The following is a 23,262-nucleotide window of genomic DNA, read 5'->3' as shown; positions in this document are numbered from 1 at the left end:
GGACAGACAGGGCTGTTATATGGCTAATGGGTGTGTCAGGAAATTAATGTGCACCAATGTGTTCTGAGGGCTCCTCCACTTCCCTCTGTGACATCAGCCAGTGTTAATTTAGTAATTTATCTGAATCCATAAAAGGTCTCCGGATAGGAGACCCAATTAGACTTGAGGAATGAGTCGGTTGGCGATGACAATGCATTAAGGATGTGTGTGTGTGTGTGTGTGTGTGTGTGTGTGTGTGTGTGTGTGTGTGTGTGTGTGTGTGTGTGTGTGTGTGTGTGTGTGTTCAACATACTGTAACTCTTACCCAATCAGAGTAAAGCAGTGCCATATTGGATTGCATAGCTCCTTAAATCACGAGGGGCGTGTGAGGGAGAGAGGGAGAGAGGGAGGGCCAATACACAGCTAGGTATTGATCTGGCCAAGAGGCTAGGGGTGGTTGTCATACGTTAGTGGATGGGAATTAACATGGAGTGGTTGGGTGCTTGTTAATGCTGTATGTGGGATGGAACTAACAGTGGCTGTTTGAGCAGCCAGGCAGATATTCTGGCTGAGGCGAAGATGGGAGCTAGGTTGGTGCGGGGCTTTCAAACTGGTGTCTTTGTTGTCAGGTGCATGTGAACAACTCCAAAGCCAATGTACACACATTCACATGGTTCTCTCAACCCAACCACAGCTATAGATGAATCCCTCATGTCATTTACCACATAGGGATGTTCAGAGGAGATGTCGGCATGTGTCTGAATTGAAGAAACGTATGAGATGTACCACATGGAGGAAAGACGGAGACCCACGTTGTTTGATTTGTGAGATTCCCCAGTAACACTGAGATTCTGAGAATTGACAGTGAGGTGGAGATAGATAGATGATGTTAAAGACACACACGACTGTTTACATTGGAACAGTATCCACATAGGAAGTTACGGCTGCACCGACGTGTGTGTGTGTGTGTGTGTGTGTGTGTGTGTGTGTGTGTGTGTGTGTGTGTGTGTGTGTGTGTGTGTGTGTGTGTGTGTGTGTGTGTGGGTGTGTGTGTGTGTGTGTGTGTGTGTGTGTGTGGGGGTGTGCTTTTCCGTCTGAATGAGGGAGGGTTTCTTTGCAGTCATTTCCGTGATTCAGCCACAGAGGGGAAATTGATTTAGCAGCGTAGCCCAGAGACTCAGCTGGATCAGACAGCCAGGGACAATTAGCCCCCGGTGCAGAGCAGTCACACACCACTCACAGTCACACACACTGCCAATTTGTCCCACAGGAGGGGAATTAATGCCTGTCAATTCCATGTGATTGTAAGTGATGGCACAGAGGAGTATTGCCTTTCACGGTTGTCTCTTCATTCTACTTTAAGCACACTGCTGCATGGACTGTATGTCACAATCTTAAACCTTCAGCCTCTGTCTGTCCCTCTGACCCTGAGAGAAGTGGTCATGTTTCAGTCTCTGTCCACTGGGGATGTTGACAGCAGCCCACCCGCTCAGCCTACAGTACCTTACCCACAGTGCATTATAGTGATGGGATTTGTGCCGTGAGGGCAGCAGGACCGCAGGGGTCAGATGGAGATTGGATTAGAAACAAGTTGTGTGTGACACTGAATATAACTGGCATCAGATTGGCTTATGGTGGCCCCAGCAGGGTCAGCTCGATTGGGGATACTGCCATCGTGGATGGGTAATCTTTTACTTAATAGAGTGTCAGAGGAAAATGCGTCCCTGTGTCAGATGCCTGTCTAAATGTGTATACCCTAACAGACTGTAGTTATGGGGGAAGACGATTTGGTATAATGGGCGTTGCCATCCACCCCCTCACCTTCCTGGATTAATTTAAACAGCCACAACCTGGCATCCCAAATAACAACTATGCAACTGTATGACTATAGATACAGTGCATTTGGAAAGTATTCAGACCCCTTGACTTTTTCCACATATTGTTACGTAACAGACTTATTCTAAAATTGATTAAATTGTTTTTTTCCCTCATCAATCTACAAACGATACCCCATAATGACAAAACAAAAACAGGTTTTTAGACATTATTGAAAATGTATTAAAAGTAAAAACATGAAATATCAAGTATTCAGACATTTTACTCAGTACTTTGTTGAGCACCTTTGACAGCGATTACAGCCTCGAGTCTTCTTGGGTATGACTTTACAAGCTTGGAAAACCTGCATTTGGGGAGTTTCTCCCATTCTTCTCTGCAGATCCTCTCAAACTCTGTCAGGTTGGATGGAGAGCGTCGCTGCACAGCTATTTTCAGGTTTCTCCAGAAATGTTCGATCTGGTTCAAGTCCGGGCTCTGGCTGGGCCACTCAAGGACATTCAGAGACTTGTCCCAAAGCCACTCCTGCATTGTCTTGGCTGTGTGCTTAGGGTCATTGTCATGTTGGAAGGTGAACCTTTGCCCCAGTCTGAGGTCCTGAGGGCTCTGGAGTAGGTTTTCATCAAGGTTCTCGCTGTACTTTTCTCTGTTCATCTTTCCCTCAATCCTGACTAGTCTCCCAGTGTCTGCCGCTGAAAAACAGCATTTCTCCCCCGATTGCTCAATTTGGCTGGGCGGCCATCTCTAGAAAGAGTCTTGGTGGTTTCAAACTTCTTCCATTTAAGAATTATGGAGGCCACTGTGTTCTTGGGGACTTTCAATGCTGCAGAAATGTTTTGTTACCCTTCCCCAGATCTGTGCCTCGACACAATCCTGTCTCTGAGCTCTAAGGACAATTCCTTTGACCTCATGGCTTGGTTTTTGCTCTGACATGCACTCTCAACTGTGGGGCCTTATACAGACAAGTGTGTGCCTTCAAAATCATGTCCAATCAATTGAATTTACTACAGGTGGACTCCAATGAAGTTGTAGAAGGTCTCAAGGATGATCAACGGCAACAGGATGCACCTGAGCTCAATTTCAAATCTTATAGCAAAGGGTCTGAATACCTACGTAAATAAAATATTTCTGTTTTTTATTTTTTATATATTTCAAAAATGTCTAAAAACCTGTTTTTGCTTTGTCATTATAGGGTATTAAGTGTAGATTGATGAGGAAAAAATACAATTGAATACATTTTGAATAAGACTGTAACAGCAAAATGTAGAAAAAGTCAAGGGGTCTGAATACTTTCCGAATGGATCGAATCTTATCAATTCTATATGTAATTCTATGTGACTTACATTTACTTCATATTATTATTATTTTATGATTATGATTTACTCATTATGATTGGGTAATTACCACTATTACTCTATGGTGAGGATTTCTCACTGTTCAATTCTACATGCTCAGAATTATAATGCTGTTGAAATTACCAGTGACTATCATAGCTAATAATATTCAGTCCATGATCTTGCCTGCAGCTAAATTAATTACAGGACCATTTCTGTGATTATCGTCTCAACTGCTGAAGTGCTGCTTGCTTAAATAAAATATGGATTGTCTGATTTGAGAGATTCCTGAAATAAATTGAATGTCCTTGACGACAAGGCGGTTTTCAGCGGCCAGTCATCACAGGAAGCAGAACTAACAGTGATGCTGTGCTCCTGGCAGTAGTTTCTTATTGAATGAGGTTGGGGTTCTGTCACTGCTACCACATGCAGTACTGGTTATCTGTCACACACTCTGTGATTGCTGTATATGGCTCTGGAGGCAAGGGAATAACTGCTACCACAAGAGATGAATCACATTAACATATGCCATTTTGAAATGTAATGTTGCTATGTCATGCCTTGCCATCACTGCTGCCTGAGGAGTACCTAGTTGGTATTGGCACCATCTTGGCACCACCTACTGTTTAGCAAACTCTCTTTTTGTATCATGCAGGCCACTTTACTTTCATATTGATAAGACTAAGAATTAGACTAAATCTTTTTTTTTGTGTTATTTCCTCCCAGGTTAAAGAGAGGTTGCTATGCCAACAGAGCTTGGCTCTGAGTCACAGGTGAAGGAGGCAGCCGAAGAGTCCTCCTGGCAGAAGGGGGCAGCAACAGGCATGCAGGACTCGGCTTTCGATGCAAAGATGGCCAAACAGGTAGGAGAGCACAGGAAGTTCAATCTATACCACAATTAGGGCCTTGTGTTTTTCCTGGTTAGATCACATACAATCTCGTCCTACATCAACCATTGACAGATATTTTCACGTGTTTAGTGGCCGTAATTATAATAGACATTAATTTATTGTCAATTTCACCTGTGACTATGAATTTTACCTGTGACTATGAATGTCCCTATGTAAAGGACCAGGACTACAAACTGATCGACGACCACAGGGAAATAGACGACGTGTCAGAAAAGACCACCCCAAGCAAGACCCCCAAGTCCCCCCAGAAGACTTCCAAACGGCCAAAGACTGTTCCCTTCAAGGTCACCCTACTGGACACCTCTGACTATGAGGCAGGGATTGAGGTAAGCATGGATAAAAGGAAGAATTTCATCCCTGAACAGAACCATGTTGGAGGTTACATCCAGAATGGGTTTGAATGAACCAGTCAAACAATATAACAGTGAGAAATGTTCCTCTAATTGTATTATTTTGTCCTTGTGGCTCTACCAGCAGATGCAACTAGTTTCTTTACTTTGGAACATTGTGCCTTTTTTGTGTTTACTGTGTGTTATGAAGCTGCTGAGTGCAGATAAGGCCGTTATAAAGCAGATGAAAGAGAGTGCGTCATGCGTGGTGTAACGGTGTGCCTGGTGTAGCAGCTCCACTGTGAAGCTCTCCACAGGGAAAGGCCAATGCAAGGTTACACATTCTCTGCCACAGACACAAATTCCAGTCATTAGATTAAGTGACACAGAGAATATATGGGAGAAAAAGCAGGCTCACCCGCTTACAATGCCTGGTATCACAGCACCATCACCAAACAGGACCCGTCTTCATGATGGTAGGGAATGCTTCATGGTGGTAGGCACTGCTTCATGATGGTAGGGAATGCTCACTGTATTCAGTTAGAAAATGGGTCAAGAGAAGCACCCTTTGTTGAAGGAGTGATGTGTGAACTCTTAGAGATGGAGAAACCTGTATTTATTGGCAAGAGCACTATACTGTTGCTGTCTTGTGTCTTCTAATGGCAGCTAGTAATGCATATACTGTATGGCTGTATCACCATGCTTCAGGGACTGTTTTGTGATGCATAACAAGGAGTAAGTCTCTGCCTGTATGTCTGTCCCTCCCTGTGTGTTTGGGATGGTGGATGTAAGTCTCCTCTCCCTGGCCTATCTGTGCTATCCTGGCAGGCTGTGCCACGCTCCTCTTCCAGAGCCCCTCCTAAATATAGCTAGATATGGGCAATTCCAGCATTATGGATGTTCCATTTGCATGCAAAATCACAACTTGAATGTCTCACAGAATGGACAAACAAAATATAAATTAAACCTTTTGTGTGTGTGTGTCTATAGTACTCCTTGTTGGGAGTGTATACCCAACTTTGCTATTTTGTGATTCGTTTGACGTTTATCTTAACTTTTTTGCACAACATGTGACACTATAATTTCTTATGATCGACCAGTACTTTTTAAAATGAGAATGGCAGTTACTGATCTCAATTCCGGCTTCAACTTTGAATTTATTGCCCTAGGCTCATTGTCTAATTCCCGACCCAGTTTTTGGGCTATCTACATTTACTTATCTTATCCAGAGCGACTTACAAATTGGTGCATTCACCTTATGATATCCAGTGGAACAACCACTTTACAATACTACATCTACATCTTTTTGGGGAGGGGGGGTAGGGTTAGAAGGATTACTTAATCCTATCCCAGGTATTCCTTAAAGAGGTGGGGTTTCAGGTGTCTCCGGAAGGTGGTGATTGACTCCGCTGTCCTGGCGTCGTGAGGGAGCTTGTTCCACCATTGGGGTGCCAGAGCAGCGAACAGTTTTGACTGGGCTGAGCGGGAACTGTGCTTCCGCAGAGGTAGGGAGGCGAGCAGGCCAGAGGTGGATGAACGCAGTGCCCTTCTTTGGGTGTAGGGACTGATCAGAGCGTGAAGGTACGGAGGTGCCGTTCCCCTCACAGCTCCGTAGGCAAGCACCATGGTCTTGTATCTAAGAGGAAACGCCAGAGAGGCAGGAGAGGGGGAGGCCTGTCGAGATTAAGGCGAAGGGAAAACCGGCCACCTCTTCTCTCAATTCTATTGGCCAACGTACAGTCTTTTGATAATAAAATGGATTAACGTCGATCCCGGATTGGCTATCAATGAGACTCTGGTAACTGCAATATTCTCTGCTTATCTGAAACATAACATTCGGACAAGAAACCCCCCCATGGCTATCCAACTCAAAGGATTCAAGGCAATGGTGTGCTGACTAGCACAGTGGAAGTCTCGACCCATTTTTCACCCGTCTTGGAATACCTGATGGTCAAATGCCAACTCATCTACCTCCCGAGAGAGTTTCTGTTATCGTGACTGCTGTATATATTCCATCTCAAGACAAGAAAAATAACAAGATGGCACTTAACGAACTGTACGAGGCTATAAACAAGCAGGAAATCATGCACCCGGAGGCTGCTTTCCTTGTTGCCAATGATTTTAATTCCCCATCATTAAGTCACATAATGCCCAACACATCAACACATCTCCTTCGCCACTAGGGGTGATAAAGTCCTAGACCACTGTTACGCTATCCACAAGCAAGCACACAAGGCCATCTCTCATCCCCCCTTCTGCAAATTAGATCATGACTATATACTCCTGCTTCCTGTCTACAAGCAAAAGCTCAAACAGGAAGTACCCATGACGTGCTCCGTTACTCCGAAATGGACCTCTGAATCGGAGGTTATGCTACAAGACTGCTTTCCTAGCGCTGACTGGAATATGTTCAGGGACTCCGCCGATAGCATTGATGAGCTAACCACCTCCGTCACTGGCTTCATTAGGAAATACATTGCCATCATTGTCCCCACAGTGAAGGATCACTGCTTCCCCAATCAAAAGCCCTGGATTTACACAGAGGTTGGTGCTAAGCCTAAGGACAGGGCTACCGCACACAGGGCTATCGCAGCCAACCCCAAGGCTACGGCTGAGGACACAAACAAGCACAATAAGAACCATCAAACAAGCCAAATGACAATATAGGAACAAGGTGGAATCCTATTACAGGCTCCGCTGCCCGCCGCATGTGGCAGGGATTACAGTCCATTACGGATTACAAAGGAAGACCCAGCAATGATCTGCCCCGACGAACTCAATGCATTTTATGCACACTTTGACAAAAACAACACAGAGCCGTGCATGAGGGCCCCCTCTGACGCAGGGGACTGGGTGATCTCGCTCTCCGAGGCCAACTTGAGGTAAGGTTTTTAATCAGGTCAACACTCGTAAGGCCACGGGCTGAACGGTATTCCAGGGCGCGTTCTCAGAGCATGCGCAGAACAGCCGGCAGGCATATTCACATTCATTTTCAACCTCTCCTTGTCAGAGTCTGTAATCCCCACATTTCTCAAGATGACCACCATCATTCATGTTCCCAAGAGCTCTAAGGCTACCTTCCACAATGACTAGCACCCTGTAGCACTCACATCTGTAATCATGAAGTGCTTTGAAAGGCTGGTTATGACACACATAATCCCAGACACATCATCAATTGCACTCCACACTGCCCTCACACACCTAGATAAGACAAAAACCTATGTGAGAATGCTGTTCACCAAAGTCCCCTCCAAGCTCGTCACCAAACTTGGGACCCTGTCTGTGTGGTGCGTGCATCTGTCTAGCACTCCGTGTGTAGCCAGTTGATGTGATAACCATCTTGTGGGTTGACAGAAGTACTTTCCCCAAAACCTTCTCAATTAAACGTTAACTGCAAAGTAGGATTACCTGGCAGAAGTATATATGAGTAAATATATCATTTGAATCTATTATTTGCTGTATGCAAACTTTGCCGTATGCAAACTTTGCCATGAAATGAGCTTCAGCAGTACAGAGCCATTGCTAGACCGGCACATTAGACAGCACATTCCTCACTCGCTAGATGGCAATTAAAGGAGAATTACACTCAAATATAAAAATGTGTTCATTTTCTTTCAGACCTAATTAAAAAACAGTTCGGATGTGGTTTAAGCATTGACATGGACTCAGAACATCCAATGTCTTTGTTTCTCTATGAACAATTGTAATTTTAAGAATGAAACCCCCCAAAAATCTAAATCAGGAAATATTAAACTGAGAACATAATTTTGGAAAATATAGAACATCATTTGGAGGGAGAAAATCGCAGAATTAGAGGGTTGTTTATGAACCATTATTTTACCAGGTATATTGACAGAAAATATAGACCACTACTTTGAGAGTTGCAGGGGAGAGGAGAAGAGAAGAATGTGCCTATTTGAAAGCTAGAAAAAAAATGAGTAGCTTGCAACATGTTACATTTTTTTAAAGTTGCTCTCATGCTAAAAAGGTTAAAGACTAGTCACCCAAGACAAAGACGGTTCTCTCTGCTTTCACATAACAAGTAGTACCAGAGCATCAAGTCTGACACCAACAGGCTCCTGAACAGCTTCTATCCTCAAGCCACAAGAATTGCTAACAAAATGGCTACACGGGCTATCTGCATTGACCGTTCGATTGTATTTTTATTTATGCACACTCACCACACACTGACACTCCAACACACACACACACACATTATGTTCTTCTATCCTCGTGGTGACCTAAAATGTATATCCATTCAAAATCCTATTTTTCCTTCACCTAAACCGTAACCCATAACCCTAAACCTAACTCCTAACCTCTAACCCCTTAGCCTAAACCTAATTCTAACGCTAATTGTAACCCTAACCCTAAATCTAACCCCTAAGCTTAAAATAGCCTTTGTCTTCATGGGGATGTGGGAAATGTCCCCACAACGGAGAATTTTCCTTGTTTAACTATCCTTAGGTCCCCACAAGGATAGAAGAACCAACCCACACACAACGCGCACACACATTCAGACTAACTCTAAACACACAAACTCACATGCAATTATTATACAGTATACACGGCTGCTACTCTGTTTATCATGTATTCTGATGCCTAGTCACCTTACCCCTATACATATCTAACCCTACCACTCCAGTATCCCTACACATTGTAATATGTTCTTGACCCTGTATACAATATAGCCGACTTCCATTCTTGTGCTGTCACGCCCTGACCTGAGAGAGCTTTTTTTATGTCTCTATTTAGGTTTGGTCAGGGTATGATTTGGGTGGGAATTCTATGTCCTTTTTTCTATGCTTTGTATTTCTTTGTTTTGGCCTGGTATGGCTCTCAATCAGGGACAGCTGTACATCGTTGTCGCTGATTGGGAGTCATACTTAGGCAGCCTGTTTTTCTTTGGGGTTTGTGGGTAGTTCATTTCGGTTTAGTGTTTTGCACCTGACAGAACTGTTTGGCTGTCGGTTTTTTGGTTTAAAGTGTTCTATCTTTAATAAATTCATGATGAGCACTAACCACGCTGCGCCTACTCTCTCCAAAGACAGCCGTTACACGTGCTCTTTTTTTATTTATATTTCTAGTGTTTTTGTTCTACTTGACTTTAAAAATGTTATAGTAAAAATCAAATTACATTTTATTATCACACACATGGTTTTCAGATGTTAATGCGAGTGTAGCGAAATGCTTGTGCTTCTAGTTCCGACTATGCAGTAAAATCTAGCAAGTAATCTAACAAATTCACAACAACTACCTTATACACACAAATACACACACATGTAAAGGGATGAATAAGAATATGTACATATAAATATATGGATGAGCGATGGAGTGCGGCATAGGCAAGATGCAGTAGATGGTGTAGAATACAGTGTATGCATATGAGATGAGTAATGTAGGATATGTAAACATTATTAAAGTGTCGTTATTTAAAGTGACTAGTGATACCTTTATTAAGTCTGTTTATTTAAGTGGCCAGAGATTTGAGTCTATGTTGGCAGCAGCCTCTCTATGTTAGTGATGGCTGTATAACAGTCTTATGGCCTTGAGATAGAACCTGTTTTTCAGTCTCTCGGTCCCAGCTTTGATGCACCTGTACTGACCTCGCCTTCTGGATGATAGCGGGGTGAACAGGCAGTGGCTCGGGTGGTTGTTGTCCTTGATGATCTTTTTGGCCTTCCTGTGACATCGGGTGCTACAGGTGTCCTGGAGGGCAGGTAGTTTGCCCCCGGTGATGGATTGTGCAGACCTCACCACCCTCTGGAGAGCCTTGCAGTTGAGGGCTGTGCAGTTGCCGTACCAGGCGGTGATACAGCCCGACAGGATGCTCTCGATTGTGCATCTGTAAAAGTTTGTGAGTGTTTTAGATGACAAGCCAAATTTCTTCAGCCTCCTGAGGTTGAAGAGGCGCTGTCTTCCAAGATGGCGTAGCAGTGGGATGTCTGTTTTTATTGTCTTGTCCCCTTGTATATATCGTTTTTCTTCGTATATATTTTTTATATTTTTAATCTCAATTTCCATCTACGGACTGAACATACTCTCCTGCAACCCGCCTCACCCAATGTGGTATGGATCTGCTATTTTTTATACTTTAGAACCGGAACCCCCTTCAGTAGCTTGCCAGCTAACTAGCTACTAGCTAGTGGTCAGTTAGCCACTGCTAGCGATCATCACCGTTAACTCGGACATCTGCCAGCCTCAGCCCGGTCAACTCCTGTCAGCCTGCACAGCGCGATATCAACCCAGAGCATATCGGACTGCTTTTCTGTTCCACATCTCCGGATTCCTATCGCAAGCTCTGAACCTTTACTCCGGATCATCGCAGCTAGCTAGCTGCTATCCGAGTGGCTACTCCTGTCTAACATCTCTGTCCCGAAGAAAGCACCAGTTAGCCTGGAGCTAGCCTCGAGCTTGGCCCATCTCCCGGATAGCCGAAGAGATCCATCAGATAATTCCTGGGCTTCAATACCTCTTTTGCCAATTGGTCTGGACCCTTTGCCTGCCGACACGGAGCCCCACCGATCCATCACGACTTGTCTGCTGACGTAACAGTCCGAGGGGGTTTCAACAGGCTCTCCCATTGCGACGTTCCCCTGAGGCCCATCTGCTAGCCCCGCACTGCTAGCTGTCTGAATTGCAGTTCCTCCAGCTCACCTAGCTTCTCACTGGACACTATGAACACTCAGCTACACATGCCTCTCCCTAATGTCAATATGCCTTGTCTATTGCTGAATTGGTTAGTAATTGTTGTCTTATTCCACTGTAGAGCGTCCAGCCCTGCTCAATATACCTTAGCTAGCCCTTTTGTTCCACCCCCCCACACATGCGGTGACCGCACCTGGCTTAAATGGTGCCTCAAGAGACAAAACCTCTCTCATCGTCACTCAATGCCTAGGCTTACCTCGTCTGTACTCACATCCTACCATACCCTTGTCTGTACATTACGCCTTGAATCTATTCTTCCGCGTCCAGAAACCTGCTCCTTTTACTTTCTGTTCCAAATGCAATAGATGACCAGTTCCTTTAGCCGTACTCCTATCCTACTCCTCCTCTGTTCTTCTGGTGATGGAGAGATTAACCCAGGCCCTCCAACCCCCAGCATCACTCCCATTCCCCAGGCACTCTCATTTGTTGACTTCTGTAACCGTAAAAGCATTGGTTTCAGGCATGTTAACATTAGAAGCCTCCTCCCTAAGTTTTTTATTCACTGCTTTAGCACACTCCGACAACCCGCATGCCCTAGCCATGTCTGAATCCAGGCTTAGGAAGGCCACCAAAAGTCCTGAAATTTCCATCCCTAACTATAACATTTTCCGTCAAGATAGAACTGCCAAAGGGGGCGGCGTTGCAATCTACTGCAGATATAGCCTGCAGAGTTCTGTCATACTATCCAGGTCTGTGCCCAAACAATTCGAGCTTCTACTTTTAAAAATCCACCTTTCCAGAAACAAGTCTCTCACCCTTGCCGCTTGTTATAGACCCCCTTCAGCCCCAAGCTGTGCCCTGGACACCATATGTGAATTGATCGCCCCCCATCTATCTTCAGAGTTCGTACTGTTATGTGACCTAAACTGGGACAAGCTTCACACCCTGGCCGTCCTACAATCTAAGCTAGATGCCCTCAATCTCACACAAATTATCAATGAACCCACCAGGTACAAACCTAAATCCGTAACCTTGGGCACCCTCTAAGATATCATGACCAACTTGCCCTCTAAATACACCTCTGCTATCTTCAACCAGGATCTCAGCGAGGACTGCCCCATTGCCTGGGTGCGTAATGGGTCTGCAGTCAAACGACCACCCCTCATCACTGTCAAACGCTCTCTAAAACACTTAAGCGAGCAGGCCTTTCTAATCGACCTGGCCCGGGTATCCTGGAAGGATATTGACCTCATCCTGTCAGTAGAGGATGCCTGGTTGCTCTTCAAAAGTGCTTTCCTCTCCATCTTAAATAAGCATGCCCCATTCAAAAAATGTATAACTAGAACAGATATAGCCCTTGGTTCACCCCAGACTTGACTGCCCTTGACCAGCACAAAAACATCCTGTGGCGTTCTGCATTAGCATCGAATAGCCCCCGTGATATGCAACTGTTCAGGGAAGTCAGGAACCAATATACTCTGTCAGTTAGAAAAGCCATGGCTAGCTTTATCAAACAGAAATTTGCTTCCTGTAGCACTGATTCCAAAAGGTTTTGGGACACTGTCCATGGAGAATAAGAGCACCTGCTCCCAGCTGCCCACTGCACTGAGGCTTGGAAACACTGTCACCACCGATAAATCTACAACAATCATTCATTTCAATAAGCATTTTACCACAGCTGGCCATGCTTTCCACCTGGCTACCCTGACCTCGGCCAACATCTTAGCACCCCAGCAGCAACTTGCCCCTCCCACCCCACCCCCCGCTTCTCCTTCACCCAAATCCAGACAGCTGATGTTCTGGAAGAGCTGCAAAATTTGGATCCCTACAAATCAGCTGGGCTAGACATTCTAGACCCCCTCTTTCTAAAATGATCTGCCAAAGTTGTTGCAACCCCTATTACTAGCCTGTTCAACCTCTCTTTCGTATCGTCTGAGATCCCCAAAGATTGGAACGCTGCCGCGGTCATCCCCTCTTCAAAGGGGGAGACACTCTAAACCCAAACTATTATAGACCTATATCCATCCTGCCCTGCCTTTCTAAAATCTTGGAAAGCCAAGTAAATAAACAGATCACCAACCATTTCGAATCGCACCGTACCTTCTCCACTATGCAATCTGGTTTCCGAGCTGGTCATGGGTGCACCTCAGCCATGCTGAAGGTCCTAAACGATATTATAACTGCCATCGAGAAAAGACAGTACTGTGCAGCCATCTTCATTGACCTGGCCAAGGCTTTCGACTCTGTCAATCACCGCATTCTTATCGGCAGACTCAATAGCCTTGGCTTCTCAAATGACTGCCTCACCTGGTTCACCAACCACTTCTCAGAAATTGTTCAGTGTGTCAAATCGGACGGCCTGTTTTCCGGACCTTTGGTAGTCTCTATGGGGGTGCCACAGGGTTCAATTCTAGGGCCGACACTTTTCTCTGTATATATCAATGATGTCGCTCTTACTGCTGGTGATTCTCTGATCCACCTCTACGCAGACGACACCATTCTGTATACACCTGGCCCTTCTTTGGACACTGTGCTAACAAACGTCCAAACGAGCTTCAACGCCATACGACACTCTTTCCGTGGCCTCCAACTGCTTTTTAATGCTAGTAATACTAAATGCATGCTCTTCAACTGATTGCTGCCCGCACCATCCCGTCCAACTAGCATCACTACTCTTGACGGTTCTCACCTAGAATATGTGGACAACTACAAATACTTAGGTGTCTGGTTAGACTGTAAACTCTCCTTCCAGACTCACATTAAGCATCTCCAATACAAAATTACATCTAGAATCGGCTTCCTATTTCACAACAAAGCCTCCTTCACTCATGCTGCCAAACATACCCTAGTAAAACTGACTATCCTACAGATCCTTGACTTCGGTGATGTAATTTACAAAATAGCCCGCAACAATCTACTCAGCATATTGGATGTAGTCTATCACAGTGCCATTCGTTTAGTCACCAATGCCCCATATACGACCCACCACTGCGACCTGTATGCTCTCATTGGCTGGCCCTCGCTACATATTCGTCGCCAAACCCACTGGCTACAGGTCATCTATAAGTCTTTGCTAGGTAAAGCCCCGCCTTCTCTTAGCTCACTGGTCACCATAACAACACCCACCCATAGCACGCGCTCCAGCAGGTATATTGCACTGGTAATCCCCAAAGCCAACACTTCCTTTGGCCGCCTTTCCTTCCAGTTCTCTGCTGCCATTGACTGGAATGAATTGCAAAAATCTCTGAAGCTGGAGTCTTATATCTCCCTCTCTAACTTTAAACATCAGCTGTCAGAGCAGCTTACCGATCACTGTACCTGTACACAGCCAATCTTTAAATAGCACACCCAACTACCTCATTCCCATATTACTTATCCTCTTGCTCTTTTGTACCCCAGTATCTCTACTTGCACATCATCATCTGCACATCTATCACTCCAGTATTAATGCTAAATTGTAATTATTTTTGCCTCTATGCCCTATTTACTGCCTTACCTCCCTACTCTTCTACATTTGCAAGCACTGTACATAGATTTCTCTATTTTTCTTTTCTTTTGTGTTATTGACTGTAGTTTTTTTTATGTGTAACTGTGTTGTTTTTGTCGCACTGCTTTGCTTTATCTTGGCCAGGTCGCAGTTGTAAATGACAAGTTCTCAACTGGCCTATCTGGTTAAATAAAGGTTAACAAAAAACATTCAAAAATTCACCACGCTGTCTGTGTGGGTGGACCATTTCAGTTTGTCTGTGATTTGTACGCTAAGGAACTTAAAACTTTCTACATACTCCACTAGTGTCCCGTCGATCTGGATGGGGGAGTGCTTCCTCTGCTGTTTCCTGAAGTCCACGATCATCTCCTTTGTTTTGTTGATGTTGAGTACAACGTTATTTTCCAGACACTACACTTCAAAGGGCCTCACCTCCTCCCTGTAGGCTGTCTCGTTGTTGTTGGTAATCAGTCCTACCACTGTAGTGTCATCTGCAAACTTGATGATTGAGTTGGAAGCGTGCGTGGCAACACCGTCATGGGTGAACAGGGAGTAAAGGAGAGGGCTGAGAACGCACCCTTGTGGGGCCCCAGTGTTGAGGATCAGCGGGTGGAGATGTTGTTTTCTACCTTCACCACTTGGGCACGGCCCGTCAAAGTCCAGGACCCAGTTGCACAGGGCAGGGTCGAGACCCAGGCTCTTGAGCTTAATGACGAGTTTGGAGGGCACTATGGTGTTAAATGCTGAGCTGTAGTCAATGAACAGCGTTCTTACATACTGTAGGTATTCCTCTTGTCCAGATGGGATAGGGCAGTGTACAGTGTGATGGCAATTACATCCTCAGTGGACCTATTGGGGCGGTAAGCAAATTGGAGTTGGTCGAGGGTGTCAGGTAGGGTCGAGGTGAAATGGTCCTTGACTAGTCTCTCAAAGCACTTCATGATGACAGAAGTGAGTGCAATGGGGCGATAGTCATTTAGTTCAGTTCGCGCAAATGCTGCCATTAATCCATGGTTTCTGGTTAGGGAAGCTGTTAATGGTCACATTGGGAATGACATCTCCGATGCACTTGCTAATAAACTTGCTCACCGAGTCAGCGTATACGTCAATGTTATTGTCTGAGGCTATCCAGAACATATCCCAGTTCACGTGATCGAAGCAATCTTGAAGCGTAGAATCCGATTGGTCAGACCAGCATTGTATTGACCTGAGCATGGGCGTTTCCTGTTTTAGTTTCTGTCTAAGGCTGGGGTCAACAAAAAATGGTGTCATGGTCAGATTTGCTGAAGGCAGGGCGGGGGAGGGCTTTGTACGCATCGCGGAAGTTCAAGTAGCAATGATCCAGAAAGCTACCTGCTCTTGTCGTGCATTCGATAATTCTGATAGAATTTAGGAAGTATGATTCTTAGGTTAGCTTTGTTAAAATGTATGGTTTCCAGGTTACATAGAGTCCAGTGGGAGTGTGTGTGTGTGGGGGGGGGGGTGTACACGGCTGTGACTATAATCGAAGAGAATTTGCTTGGAAGATAATGCGGTTGGCATTTTATTGTAAGGAATTCTAGGTTGGGTGAACAAAAGGACTTGAGTTCTTGTATGTTGTTGAGATTACACCATGAGTTGTTAATCATAAAGGCATACACCCACGTCCTTCTTCTTACCAGAGAGATGTTTGTTTCTGTCGGTGCGATGCGTGAAGAAACTGGGTGGCTGTATGGACTCTGACAACATATCCGGAGTGAGCAATGTTTCTGTGAAGGCAACTCGTGCCCTAATTTCGTCCACCTTGTTATCTAGAGATTGTACATTGGCGAGAAATATGCTCGGAAGCGGTGGATGGTGTGCTCGCCTTCTGAGTCTAACCAGTAAGCCGCTCCATCTGCCTCTCCTGCGGCGACCGCGTTGTTTTGGGTTGGCCTCTGGGATAAGATTGCATGTCCAGGGTGGAGGTCCGAACAAAGGATCCGCTTCGGGAAAGATGTATTCCTGGTTGTAATGATGGTAAGTTGACATCGCTTTTATATCCAATAGTTCTTCCCAGCTGTATGTAATAACACTTGAGATTTTCTAGGCTAACAATGTCAGAAATAATACATAAAAAACGAATAACTGCATAGTTTTCTAAGGACCTGAAGCGAGGCAACCATCTCTGTCGGCGCCATCTTGCTGTTTATAATCAACTAGTACTACTGATATTGAAGACTGCATTGTTGGGAAAGAGCAAGCAAAGAAGCCATTTTTTCCCAACAAAAGGCACGTTATTACAGACAGAAATAGTCCTCATCACCAGTGTTTCTGATATAAGAATCTCTAAAACATTTCCCTTGCTTTTATCAACCTTTCTCAAAAGAAAACGTTGCAAAAATTGCCTTTCAAATACTCTCAAGCAACTCAAGCTGTTCTCAGCACTGGAAATAAAACTCCACATTATGATTCTCAAAGCCTTTATTCAATGAAGTATAATTTGCTTCCTTTTGTACTTCCATTCATTGCTACAAAATGATACAAATCAACCCTCTCTTTTTACTCATCCCTGTTTAAATAACTTGCTGCTGCAGTACAACATTTATCCTCACCTCACTCCGGGCCTCCCACCGACCCCCTTCCTGTGTTTAATTGGTGGGTTGGAACGTCAGGCCTGCCATATCAAACCTCCTCCATGCTACAGGAGTTGATAATAATAGCGTTGAGGGAAGGCAGGCACCCCTTTGTCACAATTCTCACTGGAGGCGGTGCCCCATCCAAGGGTTAATTAGCCTGTCTTGTCATGGCTGCATGGCTCTGGCTCCCAAGGGGCCACAGTGGAGAGAGGGGAGACGGGGCTACGCACTCCCACACTTCCCTCACCCCTTCCTTCAGTTCCCTGGTGTATACTCTACCAGGTCATACATGGATGAGCTGCACTCTGTTATTGTGTAGAATGGAGCTATTTTGGGAGCCATATATATTTTTAAATGCTCTGTGACTCTGACAATGAGTTTGTTTGTACACTTTGCAATGGTTTAAGTGTGTTGTGTTTATTATGAGAGAAAACGCTTGTCATTTGCTGTGTAGGTGCTCAAAGTGGAGTTAAATGAATTGCTCTGTTAAAGGGAGTGTCCATGGAGAAAAGCCTCAATGCCTTAGTCACTGCATATTAAGATCCTAAACATGCCCATACATACTGTATCTTTTTAAAGGTCCAATGCAGCCATTTTTATCTCAATATCAAACCATTTCTAGGTAACAATTAAGTACCTTACTGGGATTGTTTTAAATTAAAATGGCCCCAAAAAATTAAAAAAAATGCTACTTAGCAAAGACCAATTTCTCAAGCAAGACTGTCTGGGAGTGGTCTGAGAGGGAAGGGTAAATCCAAAAACGAACTGTTGGCAGAGAGGTTTAGAGCTCTCTTTCTTATTGGTCTATTAACTAATTTACCTCCTGGTGATGAAATTTCAGGCGGTCTTTTCAAACAGGTTACACTAAAATGGTATTATCATTATTTTCACAATTTTACAGTATTATTCCAACCTCATAGTGTAAATATACACTGCTCAAAAAAATAAAGGGAACACTTAAACAACACAATGTAACTCCAAGTCAATCACACTTCTGTGAAATCAAACTGTCCACTTAGGAAGCAACACTGATTGACAATACATTTCACATGCTGTTGTGCAAATGGAATAGACAACAGGTGGAAATTATAGGCAATTAGCAAGACACCCCCAATAAAGGAGTGGTTCTGCAGGTGGGGACCACAGACCACTTCTCAGTTCCTAAGCTTCCTGTCTGATGTTTTGGTCACTTTTGAATGCTGGCGGTGCTTTCACTCTAGTGGTAGCATGAGACGGAGTCTACAACCCACACAAGTGGCTCAGGTAGTGCAGCTCATCCAGGATGGCACATCAATGCGAGCTGTGGCAAGAAGGTTTGCTGTGTCTGTCAGCGTAGTGTCCAGAGCATGGAGGCGCTACCAGGAGACAGGCCAGTATATCAGGAGACGTGGAGGAGGCCGTAGGAGGGCAACAACCCAGCAGTAGGACTGCTACCTCCGCCTTTGTGCAAGGAGGAGCAGGAGGAGCACTGCCAGAGCCCTGCAAAATGACCTCCAGCAGGCCACAAATGTGCATGTGTCTGCTCAAACGGTCAGAAACAGACTCCATGAGGTTGGTATGAGGGCCCGACGTCCACAGGTGGGGGTTGTGCTTACAGCCCAACACCGTGCAGGACGTTTGGCATTTGCCAGAGAACACCAAGATTGGCAAATTTGCCACTGGCGCCCTGTGCTCTTCACAGATGAAAGCAGGTTCACACTGAGCATGTGACAGACGTGACAGAGTCTGGAGACGCCATGGAGAACGTTCTGCTGCCTGCAACATCCTCCAGCATGACCGGTTTGGCGGTGGGTCAGTCATGGTGTGGGGTGGCATTTCTTTGGGGGGGCCGCATAGCCCTCCATGTGCTCGCCAGAGGTAGCCTGACTGCCACTAGGTACCGAGATGAGATCCTCAGACCCCTTGTGAGACCATATGCTGGTGCGGTTGGCCCTGGGTTCTTCCTAATGCAAGACAATGCTAGACCTCATGTGGCTGGAGTGTGTCAGCAGTTCCTGCAAGAGGAAGGCATTGATGCTATGGACTGGCCCGCCCGTTCCCCAGACCTGGTTCCAATTGAGCACATCTGGGACATCATGTCTCGCTCCATCCACCAACGCCACGTTGCACCACAGACTGTCCAGGAGTTGGCGGATGCTTTAGTCCAGGTCTGGGAGGAGATCCCTCAGGATACCATCCGCCACCTCATCAGGAGCATGCCCAGGCGTTGTAGGGAGGTCATACAGGCACGTGGAGGCCACACACACTACTGAGCCTCATTTTGACTTGTTTTAAGGACTTTACATCAAAGTTGGATCAGCCTGTAGTGTGGTTTTCCACTTTAATTTTGAGTGTGACTCCAAATCCAGACCTCCATGGGTTGATAAATTGGATTTCCATTGATTATTTTTGTGTGATTTTGTTGTCAGCACATTCAACTATGTAAAGAAAAAAGTATTTAATAAGATTATTTCATTCATTCAGATCTAGGATGTGTTATTTTAGTGTTCCCTTTATTTTTTTGAGCAGTATATATAAAACACAGGAAAATCACATTTTGGACTGCACTGGGCTTTTAATAGCTCATGCTAATGCCATACAGTCCACTCCATACAGACCCTACAACCACATCCATGTCTTCTCTCCACAACCATGGGGACTGTGTTGAGTGACAGTAAGAGTTCATAAGTGCTTCCAGAGTCTTACACCACCATCTCTTCAACCATAATGAGCCAAAGGAGACACTCCCCCCAGCTCTGGCCTTGAGATATAAAGGAACAGATAAGAGAGGGAGGGAGCATACATCTGCATCTGTTTCCCTGGCAACGGCTTGCTCTGTCTGCCTGCCACCACGGAAACCAGGCTCTAGGGAAAGCAAGCAATGAGCCGCACAGAAGCTTGCTCCCTGGAGAGCAGCACACACAGTTCACACACACAGCTCGCTGGCTATGACCCCAAGGGAAAAGCGTGTGTGTATCTGTGTGTGTGCAGCAGCACCCATAGTTTGAACTCTGGGATCTACAGACCAGGGTACCATGCTACTGTGCTGGTTTCAGAGTGATGTTTTGTTATGTACGAATGTATACTTGAAATTACACACAATCGTTTTTCCCTATTTTTGTTCAAGTTACATGATGGTATATCATCGCTAGAATGATTTGCGAAAGTGCCGCCCCATCAGTCAACTCTCTTGGCTAGAATTTCTTTGGACATTTCACTAACTTCACAACTATTTTCACACTAATTCTGTCTTTCCTTCCCAGGAATGTGAACAGAAAGTAAACCATTTGGATACAGTTATATGAGTGACATTCGATAATCCACTGTTTGTTCGGACCACGTATTATGCAGAAAGCAATCTTCCTCTAAAATTCTGTTTTAATTTTCCCTGTCAAGTATTTGATGAATTCTGACTGTAACACAGCACTCAAGGGAAGAGCTGTTCTAGTCTGTAGACAACAATAGATAGCAGCTGGTGTCAAGATGGCTTCCCTATCTGGTTGGGGATGATGTTGGGGAGAGACACATTTTGTTGTGTTGATACATTTGAAGTTACATGACACTAATAAACCTAATTCCAGTAATAAAAATGTGTGCATGTCAACAAAACCATGCAGTCCATTGCAAAAATTTACCATGGTAGTACAATGAAAAAATTACCATGGTATTATAATGTATTTTCGGTCACTACCATAGCAGGAAAATACCATGGAAAATACCATACCATTTTCACCAGTACCATGGTATTTTCTTGCCAAGGCAGTGACCAAAAAAAACTTTCTTTTTTAAATTTGTACTAGCTACCATGGTACAAAAATGAATCATGGTAGTACAATGAAATAATACCATGGTTTTGCACCAGCAGCATGTAGTGAAACATGAATGCATGGTAGTTGTTTACAATGTATTATGATTGTCTGTGTCCCACCATTTTTCAGGTAAAGTGACCAAAAACAAAGTAATATATGGTACTCACATAAAGCAACTGTGACTACCGTAATTTCCGGACTATAAGCCGCTACTTTTTTCCCAGCTTTGAACCTCGCGGCTTAAACAATGACGCGGCTAATATATGGATTTTTCCCGCTTTCAAATTAAAAAATAAAAATAAAAACACATTCTGTGACATGCTCAGTTTTTTGGCGGCATGAAGCTTTCATTAGACCAATGAAATTGCCGAACGGGTTAAGGTCAAACAACTTTTTTGTTTACTGTTTAGATTAAATCGAGCACGCTCAAACTTCCCATCATTCTGATTACGGTAGTCATTTTGTCACCCTCATCATGGGAAAGACACGGAGAAATGCATATGATGCAGCTTTAAAGTTGAAGGCGATTGATCTGGCTGTTGGAAAAGGAAATAGAGCTGCTGCACGGGAGCTTGGTCTGGAGCAATGACTTTCTTGGTAGGCTACTGTTTACTGCAAATTTTTTATTTTTTGTTACAAGCCGTGTTTCGTTAAAGGCTATTTATTTTTGTTACAAGCCGTGTTTCGTTAAAGCCTGTTTATTTTTGTTACAAGCCGTGTTTCGTTAAAGCCTGTGTAAAGTTCATTTGTTTCAATGTACCGGTAGGCACCTGCGGTTTATAGACATGTGCGGCTTATTTATGTTCAAAATAATATATATTTGTTTTAATTCAGTGGGTGCGGCTTATATTCAGGTGCGCTTAATAGTCCGGAAATTACGGTACTCGCTCTGCAATGGTAAAGCGTAGGCCTAGTACCCTCTTAAATCCCTTTGGCTCATAGTGAAAAGCCACAACACACATGGTCTAATAGCATAGTATATCCTCTTAAACCTTGGGACCTGGATAGTGTATGGTGAGAAGAATGAAGGGAGTCTGAAACTGTAAAGATTTAAAATAGTTTATCTGGTGCTTCTCTCTTCAATACAGTTTTCAGTTGTCTCTCTCTCATTCCACTGACTTGGCTACGCTTATACAATTCTAAATAGCCAACATACTTGTCACGTCCTGACCATAGAAAGCTCTTATTTTCTATGTTAGAGTAGGTCAGGGTGTGACTGTTTTTTTTTCTAGTTATTATTTTCTATGTGGGGTTCTAGTTTAGTTTTTCTATATTTGGTTGATTTGTATGATTCCCAATTAGAGGCAGCTGGTAATCGTTGTCTCTAATTGGGGATCATACTTAAGTAGCTTGTTTTTCACTTGGGGGTTGTCGTGTCTTTGGGTACCATTAAACTGAAGACATGTTTATCAAATAACTCCCTGTAATTATTATTACGCGATTAAACTGATTAATCGTTTAACTGTAATTAACTAGGAGATCGGGGCACCAAGGAAAATATTCAGATTACAAAGTTATAATTTTCCTAATATAACTTTCCTATATTATAACATATATTATATTATATTATAGTATCTGACGGACTATCTTCTGGTTTAAATGGTGTATTCTACCTCGTGCAGTCTCATTCCAAACGTCGTAAATTGTTGTCTCTACACGAACCCAGTCTTCACTAAGTCATCCATACATCAACTGTCTTAAAATCATTTATTTACTAAACAAAGTAATTCACAGAAAGCATACAAACAGTAGTTATCGTCACAAAGAATTGGTAGAGTAATGTGGCCTAGTGGGCTAAACCGGCATGGCGGCTTGTTAAACAAACAAGGGGTTGGGGGCAGCGGAGAAGGCAACAGAGTTGATAAATATTAACAATTGATATGCTAAACCTTTGCACATGAACGCTCACTCATTCGGGAACAATTGCAATCAATATATATTTACGCTCAGTGTGTCATCGGGATCCTTGTTGGAGAGTTTTTGTCCTGTTGGAGAGTTTTTGTCCGCGTTCTCTCTCTCTCGGTTAGAATGGATCTTTCAAAGCGACATTCATTAATGTCGTTATAGAATGGATGTTTCGTCGGTCTTCGCGTTCGATGATATCAAATTTCTAGCTGCAGACTATTAATTAATATCAGACTTGTTGTTATTCTGTCGGTATCGATAGTCTAAAAGTTTAACCACGTGGTATGGTTAAACTTCAGTAGAGGAATGCATGGTCAAACCTTGGCTCTCTCTTCTGAGGTAAGCTGGTCTCCAGAAAGTAACCCTGGGTGGGCTTATATACTGAACGTAGAAAAACTGTCACATGACACCTTGTCCTGTCTGTGTCCCTGGGGGCGTGCTGATGACTGAG

General features: G+C 44.2%; 1 protein-coding gene across 10 annotated transcripts in view; it reads left to right on the top strand.

Moving 5' to 3' along the window:
• LOC106565726 (band 4.1-like protein 1) overlaps positions 1–23,262 on the top strand; it is a 203,585-nt gene that overhangs the window by 98,174 nt on the left and 82,149 nt on the right. For all 10 annotated transcript variants that reach the window (XM_045691843.2, XM_082959380.1, XM_082959378.1 and 7 more), the window contains 2 exons: positions 3,873–4,009; positions 4,216–4,383. In XM_045691843.2, the coding sequence (XP_045547799.1) occupies positions 3,890–4,009; positions 4,216–4,383 (288 nt within the window). In that variant the 5' untranslated portion in view covers positions 3,873–3,889. The remainder of the gene's footprint in view (positions 1–3,872; positions 4,010–4,215; positions 4,384–23,262) is intronic.

The sequence above is a fragment of the Salmo salar genome, chromosome 12 (genome assembly GCF_965601325.2).
Source record: "Salmo salar chromosome 12, fSalSal1, whole genome shotgun sequence".
Lineage (NCBI taxonomy): Eukaryota > Metazoa > Chordata > Actinopteri > Salmoniformes > Salmonidae > Salmo > Salmo salar.
The sequence above is the reverse complement of the archived record's forward strand: the minus strand, read 5'-3'. Positions and strand labels throughout refer to the sequence as shown.